This window comes from Heloderma suspectum, chromosome 1, assembly GCF_057233095.1.
Source record: "Heloderma suspectum isolate Gila_16-S chromosome 1, 16-S_ref, whole genome shotgun sequence".
Lineage (NCBI taxonomy): Eukaryota > Metazoa > Chordata > Lepidosauria > Squamata > Helodermatidae > Heloderma > Heloderma suspectum.
The window spans coordinates 210039794-210050254 of NC_139458.1; the positions used below are offsets into that span (position 1 = coordinate 210039794).

The 10461-nt window shown below is 44.3% G+C and overlaps 1 protein-coding gene across 1 annotated transcript in view; it reads left to right on the forward strand.

The window, feature by feature from the left end:
* The window catches only part of KIAA2012 (KIAA2012 ortholog), a 106396-nt gene extending 97453 nt beyond the window's left edge, over window positions 1-8943 (forward strand). Inside the window, exons 20-22 of the mRNA XM_084818035.1 lie at window positions 703-875; window positions 4276-4495; window positions 7586-8943. Of these exons, the coding sequence (XP_084674161.1) occupies window positions 703-875; window positions 4276-4495; window positions 7586-7733 (541 nt within the window). The 3' untranslated portion in view covers window positions 7734-8943. The remainder of the gene's footprint in view (window positions 1-702; window positions 876-4275; window positions 4496-7585) is intronic.
* The last annotated feature ends 1518 nt before the right edge of the window (window positions 8944-10461 follow it).

The following is a 10461-nucleotide window of genomic DNA, read 5'->3' on the forward strand; positions in this document are numbered from 1 at the left end:
AGAGAGAAGGTAGAGGGTGAGAAGCCCTTCAGGGGAAGGGAGGCGGGAAAGCTGTCAAGAAAGGCTGATAGCTGCCCTTCTCCTCCTCAGAGCTGCTTTTGGGACCACAAAGGTGTATCCATTTACTTTTTTTTAACAATATTTTCAATGTACATCTATAAAGCTTGTATCTGTGCAGGGACAATTTCATAAGAAAAAATGTGTTATTTACAGGTGCGGACCTCTGTAGGTGCACATTGTTTAAAAAAATAAAATAAATTGTTTTAAAAAATAAATAAATGGATGATGATGTTCCCCTGATGATGATGGTCATTAAACGGAGGGCAGACCGTGACTTCCTCCCCACAGAGCCACTCCCCCCTCCCCAGATGAAATGTAAAGGCAGGAAGAAAGGTTGCCGAACCAGTTCTGTAGACGGAAACCACTCCCATTAGGATAAGCTACAATACTGTGAGGTTAGCATGCGCCAGAATTTATACCACATGGAAATGGCATGACATTTTTAAAATGTGATAAAAGTAGTCTGATTTCAATGGGTCTACTCTAAATCTGCTCTTTGATCTTGCTGTTTTATTAGAGCATAGATGCAGGTTATATGCACACACACACACACACTCCGTCACGTCTTCTGTGTCCTCCTGCTTCTACTTCGCTTGTGAATCATCTGCTTGGACCTTTCCAACAAGCGCCTCTTTCTTTTAGTTTAAGAAAACAGCAACTAGAAGAAGAGCGCCAGCGCCAGGAGGAGGAGGCAGCAAGGAAGCAACAAGCTGAAAAGGCAGCCCAAGAACATGCACGGCAGCAGCAGGAGGAACTCCGCAGGAGACGACTAGAAATGCAGAAGAAAAAGCAGCAGGAGGAACAAGAACGTGCAGGTGCTTTGAGGCAGGCCTTGGTATAGGGCCAGGCCCGGATCTGAGGGGGCTCTTGGCAAAGTGCCCTGCCATGGGCTTTTCTGGCAGCCATTTTAAATTTCCCACAATGCCATCAAGGGCGCAACATAGTGTCATTCTGGTGCATTAAAATGGCAGCCTCCACTTCTTCTTCTGGAGGTTCTATGGTGAAGCAAGGCCTAAAGGCCCTTATTACCACCACCTACTGATGTCAAATTTGCTCAGGCAGTTAACTCACAAACTGCTGGCTAAGTTACTATCAAGCATAACTTGATAGTAACTCTGCCAGATGGCAGAGATCACAGAAGACTGAATCATGGATCGTAAGGAGCACACCCAAATCCCCAACTGGAGCTCCCCTATCCCTCAACATAAGGAGAATGGGTTTCCATTGTCTTAGATATTTTATACAATCCCATAGAATGTGATCAATAGTCTCTGATACTCTACAGGTTGCACAAATATCTGAATCCACCTGCCCAATTCTAAATAGATTGCTTTGAACTGCACAGTGTCCAGTTAATAGTCACCAAGCTCAACCAGGCTGATTAAATATTTTGAAGTCTCGCAAATTAGGGCTAGAGGAGAAAACCCTGCAACCGGTACTGCTCTCTTCCCAATTGTTTTGCCATCTTTGAATATACTTCCGTAGCAGGCAACGCTTAATTTCTCTATGAGATAAAGGTACTTGAACATCAATAAAGGCCCTATTTAAAGCCTGCTTTGCTGTACAATCCGCCATTTCATTCCCTGTAATGCCAACATGAGCTGGTATCCAACAAAAGCCATCCTATATGCCCATTACGTGCAATTCTGAGCATAAGGCCCCTATTTCATTTACGATGTTGTTCTTGCAATCTACACCACCAGACTGAATGGCTACCAACCCAGAAAGGGAATCAGACAAAACATGGGCATGGGTTGGGTGAACCTCCATAATCCATTCTAGTGCCAAAACAATGGCCACCAATTCGGCTGACATAATCAAGATCCAGTTGGAAAGGCGATATCCTTTATGGATCCCAAAACTAGGTATACAAAATGCCATGCTAGCATAACCATTCATAGGATCCCTAGAGCCATCCATATAGATCATACAGCACAAGCTCCACCGAAATATGTTCCAAGGACATTGTTTTAGCACCCACAGTGCCAATTTGATGAATTCCCATCTCACTAACGTCAACCATAGGGGAGACCACATCCAACCATTAGGACTACAATTCCCCATTCTTGGACTAAAACTATTAATCTCTTGATATTTACTTAACAGATTAAGGACTCTGGCTACATATGGGCTTTTATTTTTTTATTTTTTTGGATCTCCAAACTCCCAACAGTCATCAAAAAGGTTACACAAAGGGCCCTCTTCTGGGATACGTAACTTATCCCATAACATAAGATCCAGGAATTCACGACGAAGGTCATTTGGCCATTCTCCACTAGCTCCTTGTAGGACAGTACAAAGAATAGTAATAAAAGCACCATTATTCATTCTTAATGCCTTTGATTGTACCTCATCTAATTGATGTAACAAAGTGGAAGAACCAGAGCCATAAGCCTGGCAACCATAATCCAATCATAGTCAAATAGAGGCTTGATAAAACATTAATAAAGTTTTCTTATCTGCTCTCCAGGTACTTCCAGATACTGTTTTCAGCATATTTTTCCTAAGGCTACACTTTTTAAGTGTTATGTCTACGTGTGCTTTCCAAGTTAACTTTCGGTCAAAAATTACTCCTAGAAACTTAAAAGAAGGTACCACTTGAATCTGAGTATTATATAACTTCAAGATGACTGGAGAGGCAACCACCCAATGGGAAAAGACCATCCCGACAGTTTTACTAAGGGAAAACCGAAATCCCCAGGAATTTCCCCATTCTTCAACTTTACTACAAGCCAAATTACTCTAGAAACAGCAACTTGCAAAGACCTGTTATGAGCCCAGATCTCACAATCATCTGCATACATACAAATATCAACACCACAAGGGAGGCGCAGAGGAAGATTGTTAATCATGACATTAAAAAGGGAAGGACTAATAACACTTCCCTGGGGGACAGCGTCCACTGGTGTGGAGCTGCCATTTTCAATTTCCCACAGTGCTCTGGGCTGCCATTTTTTAAAATTTAAAATGTATTGGTTTTTTTAATATAGATATGTGACACCAATCAATATCCCCAACCCTCCACATTATCCCCTCTTCCACCCTCAACAAGTAACCTACTGGTTTATCAGCAACCAGCATCTATGAGCATTTTTGCCTGTCCCAACCAGGGGATTTATTTTGCTCTCCATCGTTGCCTTTTAAAGACCTCCACATGGAATTTCTGTTACACACTTCAGCAACCTTCTCTAAGGTATTTCCAAAGACATTTCTTCTTAACATCCAGCTAAAACCTTTCTGGTTGCAGTTTGAGCCTGGTGTTGTCTTCTCCATGACTGATCTCTATCCTCTTTAAGGCAAACCTTCATGTATTTGAACGCAGTTATTAGATCCCCTCTTTTCCAACCTGAACAAACCCATCCTTGCCTCCTATGTCTAATTTTTCAGCAGCTCAATCCTATGCAGAGATAGTTGTGCCTACGCCCATTGAAATCAATGGACTTATTCATATCTCTGCACATCTGGCTGCTGATGTTCAATAAGGTTTCCTGAAATTCTATCTAGTCTTTTGGGCTTATCTGTGGGGTTTCCTCATTTTAATTTACTTTTTACATCTATATCTCACTCTTCCAAGGAGCGCAGGACAGTATAAAAGGTTCTACCCCCTCCCTCATTTCATCCTCGCAACAACCCTGTGAGGTAGGCTGAGAGAGAGTGACTGGTCTGAAGTCATCCAGTGAGCTTTTGCACCTGAATGGAGATTTGAACCTGGGTCTCCACACTCCCAAGCACCACCCCACCCTCATTCTTCACCAGTCTTTATTAATTTGCACATCTTTTCCCTTATGCCCCCCACATTTTATTACATAAGACAATTTGCAAAAATGTCAAATAAAGTTTACAATAAATTTGCACCCAGTTAACTGTGCTCATTGGGTATCCGTGGAATATCGTATTTTAATAATCTCTAAACGTTAAATAAGTCATTTTAAGTCGATATAATTTTAAATAGACAGGGAATTAAATAGATAGAACTTTAATAGGTAGGCAAGAGGCTGTCGCTCAGGGGTAGAGCACCTGTTTTGTATGCAGAAGGTCCCAGATTCGATCCCCAGCATCTCCAGGCAGGGCAGGAAAAACTCCTGCCTGAAACCCTGCAGAACTGCTGCTGCCAGTCAGTGCTGACAATATTAAGCGATGGGCTGACTTGGTATAAGGCAGCTTGCTATGTCCCTATCACAATAGCTAACAACTATCTAACAATCTGTTCCTTAGAAGTGGAAAAACGCAGACAGAAAGAAAGGGAAATCTGGCTAGAGGAAGAACAACGCCGCTTAGCTGAGATGGCAGAAGAGCAACGGTTGGAATATGAGAAAAGGAAACAGGAAGAAGAGGAGAAAGTGAAACATGAGGCTGAGGAGAGAAGGAAGAGAGACGAGGAAGAGGCTAGAATTGCTTTAGCGGAAGCAAGGAAGCAAGCATTATTACTGGCAAGGTACACAGCTTCAGGAGAGAAAATAATGGTTGAGACTGAATTATGGCATGTTAGTGGGTATTTGATATCTGTAATATCCTTGCATAGGTCTCCTGTGCAATTACTCCCATGATTGCACACCTCTTTGTTGACCATTCGCCACAGCAGACTTGTGGAGAACAGTTGAACAGCTTTCTTAAGGGTAAAAAATACACCTGGCTTTGAGGCCCACAAACACAGGACTCACTGAGTGGAGGAGAAGAACACAGAATATAAAGTCAGGGCCAGAAATATTGGAACAAGGATAACTGTTTTGGCAGTTGGCCTCTGTACACCACCACATCGAAGTTGAAAGGAAACACACCCAGATGGGAGCGAAGTCAGGACTTCCAGCTGTAATTCAAGGGGTTTGACAAAAGTGGGGAACTAACCATTCAGGAAGTACAGCCAGTGGCATACACACACCCCCATCGTTGGTGGCTCATAAGTAATGGAACAAAACAACATCATTTCAAACTTAAGGATTGCCTTCAATACCTGGATGAAAATCCTTTGCAGTCAAGGACTGCCTGAAGTCTGGAACCCATGGACATGACCAAATTCGGAGTTTTCTCCCTCGAGATGCTTTTGCCTTCAGCTGCTGCTTGTTTGTGGGTCTTTCTACCTTCAGTCTTGTCTTCCATAGTGAAAAGCATGCTCTATTGGGTTGAGATCAGGTGACTGACTTGGCCGTTGAAGAACATCCCACTTCTTTCCCTTGAGAAACTCTTGGGTAGCTTTTGCTGTATGTTTTGTGTCATTATCCATCTGCAATATGAAGCGGCGTCCTATCAGTGTGGCAGCATTCAGCTGAATCTGAGCAGAAAGTATAGCCCTATACACTTCAGAATTCATCCTGCTGCTTTTATCAGCAGTCAGGTCATCAGTAAACACCAGTGATCCAGTTCCATTGGCTGCCATGCACGCCCATGCCATAACACGGCCTCCACCATGTTTGACAGATGATGTGGTATGCTTTGGTTCATGAGCTGTTCCTTTCCTTCTCCATACTTTTCTCTTCCCATCATTCTGGTACAAGTTAATCTTGGTTTCATCAGTCCAAAGAATCTTATTCCAGAACTGGGCAGGCTTTTTTAGGTGTTTGCTGACAAAGACTAATCTGGCCTGTCTGTTCTTGAGCGTTACCAGTGGTTTGCACCTTGTTGTGAAGCCTCTGTATTTACATCCATAAAGCCATCTCTTGATTGTAGATGTTGACAATGACATGCCTGCCTCCTCAAGAGCGTTCTTGACCTGGCTAGATGTTGTGAAAGGGTTGCTCTTCACCATGAGCAGAATTCTGTGGTCATCCACTTTAGTTGTCTTCCGTGGTCTGCCAGGCCTTTTGCTGTTGCTGAGCTTGCCAGTTAAGTCCTTCTTTTTCAGGATGTTCCAAACTGTTGTATTGGCCACTCCCACTGTTTTTGCGATCTCTCTGATGGGTTTATATTGTTTCCTCAGCCTAATGATGGCCTCCTTCACTCGCATGGACACCTCTTTGGACCTCATGTTGGGGGTTCCGGTGAATAGCTACCAAATGCTAATGTAACACTCAGAACCACCTCCAGGCCTTTCATCTGCTTGCTTGGTCATGGGGTGCCCAGGAAACAGGCCACACCTGGCCATGCAGCTGCTTGTCAGCCATTCGTTCTTCCTGAATAGTTGTCCTTCCTGAATGGTTAGCGCCCCACTTCTGTCATATCCCTTGAATTACAGCTGAAAGTCCTGACTTCGCTCCCATCTGGGTGCGTTTCCTTTCAACTTCAATGTGGTGGTGTACAGAGACCAACTGCTAAAACAGTTATCCTTGCTCCAATATTTCTGGCCCTGACTGTAAGTCCCACCCACTGAGTTATGGGAGGAGGAGGAGTGGCTACAGCCAATCGCCTTTTAACCCTTCACGGACCATACACCACAATATCAGATGCTAGTCTGATAAAGAATTACTGCAGCTCAGGGGTAGAACAGGTAGGGCTGGGAAACACTCCTGTCTGAAACGCTGGGGAACTGCTGCCAGTCAGTGGAGATAATACTGAGCTAGATGGAGCGGTGGTCTGGCTTGGGATAAGGCGGCTTCCTGTGTCGCCTGAACAAGCCACATTTCTATGTATGACACTCTTGCTGCATACAGCAAACGTCATTCTACTTGGCCCAGTTTCTACATTACAAAGTGACAGCTGCATGCATCACTCCATAAAGGTCTGTCTTGGAAAAAAGATGCAAACTGTGAAACTATTTTGGGGGTCTCACCTAGTGCCAAAATAAAAAAGGAACAGCTGCATATACCTTTCAAGGCACATCAGAATACCTTTCAGTCTTCTTTGGAAGAAGTAAGGGAAAGGGAATCCTCCAGAAAAGTCTCGAAGAGAGCAATCCTATGGCCGCTAAACACTGCCTAGCAGCCCATAGGATATGCTCTATTCCGGGAACCAACCTCGGAGCCCACGCTTCGAGGTCAGTTCCCGGAAATCTGACCTCCCCCCTCGTCCATGCTGCCTCATAGGCAGCGTGGAGAAGCCCCATCCTCCGCACTCAGAAGACGAGTGCGGAGTGACTGAAAAGGGGTGGGGCTGGGGGCGTTCCAGGGCGGGGAGAGCAGAGCTGCACGTACGACACATCCTATGTACCGTACAGCAGCTTCCTCTCCTGGTCAGCCCCCCCCCCCCCCGCTGCTAGACAGCCGAAAACGGCTGTCTAGCGAAAAAGAGCAAGGCAAGAGAGGCACGGAGGGAACGTTCCCCCCCATGCCTCTCCTGCCTTGCTTTGGATAGGCAGTCGCCTCCGAGGTCCGAAGTTTTCCCTTGATAAAGACCTGTGTGGAAACACATTGGGAATGCAATTGGTGCAGCATCTCTTAAACCCCAGGGGGCTGGATTTGACCCCCTGCGCTTTAATATCCTTGAAACAGCATAAAATATCCCTTCCACAGTGTAAAATACAGCAGACCTTTATATACAGCGGACCTTTATATATATAAAACAAACTGTTTTACTACACAAAGTAAAGGCCTAACTTCCAATTAACAGACAGGATTACTTATTTGCTGATATTAATCAACCTCTCTGTTTTCAGGCAAAGGGCAGAGTTGGAGAAGCAGCATCAATTCCAATTTAAGCTGCTTGCAGAAGCCTGTGGACTGGAACGAGGGCAGGAAATTTCGCGTCCATGGGTTTATTCGTATTTCCAGCATCCTTTTTTACAAGTGGGAGATGATGATTAAAGAACACAGCAATGGGTACTTTTTCTGAGAACCTGCAACCAGCAGGCTGCAGTCTTCTCATCCTTCCCCAGTAAGTCAGGATCTTATGACTGGTCAATTCTTTTACTTCATTTGATAGAGTCTACTCATTTAAATCCATGCATCAGTAGAGAACAGCTATGTCTTGTCAACTTAGAGACTAAACATGAAAACATAAAACTACTTCCAAGCCCTGTTCTAGCAACAAGCAATGGAAGAAATGGCCTCATCGGGGGTCTTGCACTGTTTTAGACATTCAGGATTATTTGTTAGAAAGAAGAACTGAAACTTTCACACACTTGGAAATTCTCCATCAGTGAAAAAGGCAAAGTCCTTTTTATTCAAGCAGGCTTTTGGCATGTAAGCAAGTCTGTCTGGTTGGGTGTTTTTCTTCTGTTACTGTTGTGTTTTTATGTATTTGTTTTATTATTGTAAGCCACCTTGAGTGCCATTTTTCTTGGTAGAAAGGTGGGGTTCAAATCAATCAATCAACCAATCAACTTACGAGAAGTGAGTTATTCAAGAAGCCTAATGAAGATGAAAGTCAACTGAACTCCTTTATTCTGATGGCAAACTAGTGGCCCATAGCCAACATCTGTCCTGCAAGTCAATTTTGTCTCCCCCCGCTCTCCCGTGGCTTGGTGGTGTCACTGTCTAGGCAATGCAAAGCCAAACAGAGATGCCCCACACACCTTATGATCCCTTATGCATACTGCAGAGTGGTGATGTCACAGCTAGGATAGTGCTGGAAACATGTGGGGATTCATGTAATATTGGCCAAACTGCAGCTGAACTATAGGGAGGCAGGAAGAAAAGAGGGCTTGGGTCTTTTTATCGGTTCCTTCCGTGTGCAGTCTCACTCCATTAGTGAAGTGGTAGATAGTTCCTTTGACTGCAAGCTATTATCTTCTGTTGTCGAGTCCTAGGCTTTTAAAAGGAAATACATTTAAGCCTCCTGCAAACAATGACAGTCCTCCCTTCAGAATGCATGAATGAATTCAACCTAAAAGCAAGGGGATGCATTAATTCCTTTCCCTTTTTCTTTTTAAAGTGACATCCCAGCTCTAGGCCATGCTGTGGCTCTTCCAAGTGACTAAGAGTGAGGTAGACAATAGAGGTCAACAGCACTCTTCAAGGATCTACTCTTGGATGTAGTTTAAATTGCAATAAAGAAATGCATTTAAAGTGTTATATAACTTTTTAATATTTCATAAACATCAGAAATTTAGATGCTGTTGAAAAATGATCACATGGTTTGAAACCGGGGGGGAGGGGGAGGGATACCCCCTTCCCTCCTTAAATGGTGCCCTGCTTCAGCTTTTCCTGGAGCAGGTGTGCCAGGTCTTTTAAATTTAAGAGAAAATCTAAGAGTGGATATCGATTGGGTTCAGACAACATGATAACCCATGAGGGATTAAATAAGCCACCATGGCTTATTTAACCCATCATTTCTTATTGTGTCCTCTGTTGGGAATTTTTAAATCCACAATAGCTTATTTGGCCAAAATATGCCAACCTGTGGTCTGCAGTAAGGGTTATTTTACCCACCATGGGTTATCGTGTTGTCTGGCGCACAGTGTGGCTTATTCTGATCACCAACAGAGTCACCTGGCAAGAGCAGTCTAAACGGCTGTGGACGCTCTATTCCAGCCTGCAGAACTCTTTTTCCAAGATCTGACAAGCAGCCAAGGGACAACCGCAGCCAAACAAACACAGCCTTCCCTGATACCGCGCTAGCAACAAAATGACTGCTTTCCCCAGTACAGCTACTTGGCGCTATTGTGCTACCCTGCTACAGCGAAGTTACACAATGACAGGCTTCCCTGATCGCTACTTTGAAATTGCGCAACTTGGGAAATAGGGGAAGAACTGCTCACTTTTCCACGAAGAAGCAAAATTCTGCAATTATGCAGTACAGCATGTGAACACTCCCCATGAAGGCACCCCACCTGTGCAGTTTGCCCCATTCCAACAAACTGTCAGGGAGCTATAGCTCCCACCCCTTTTTTCCTTCTCTGGTCACTTTTCCATGAAGCAAAATGGCCTGGGGGGAATTGTGCTTCTGCACAATTTTGCTTTAGTGTTTAAGCAACAGAAGCAGCTCTGCCAGCAATGTCTGGGGGTGGGTGAAATGTGCAACTCCAATTTATTGTGGTCAATTTTGAATAAAGGCATCTATTCCAGCAATGGCTACATGGGAAACACACAATGGAGGGCTTTGTCCTGATTCTGCAAACCCTCAAAAGTTTATTTGTGCCACCCCCTTTTAGTTGCACCCAGGATTTTCCCTCCTCTGGGGTAATTGTGCAGGGTTTTGATGGTGGATCCGGTGCCTCCCAACTAGGAGAGGCTGTGTGCGAAGTTTGGTCCTGATCCTGCAAACCTCTAGCACTTTAGCTCTACCCCACCGCTTGCCAGGGTGATGCTGGAAGCACTGAATTAAGCCCCGATACCACACCCCATACCAATCCCCTCATTGGGATATTGTGGAAGGTTAAAACTGGGTGCTGCAGTTGTCAGTGGGTGAAACAGCACCACTGTTTGGGCAGGAGGACTGCAGGACAGGGGAATGACTCAGATTACACACAGCAGCTTAATAAGATATGCACAGTAGTTTATTAGCCTACTTGTGTGATGGGGGATTGTGGACTATTTTTTAAAAAACTACTGTGAGTTTATTTAGCCACCATGGTGTAGTGATACTTAATGT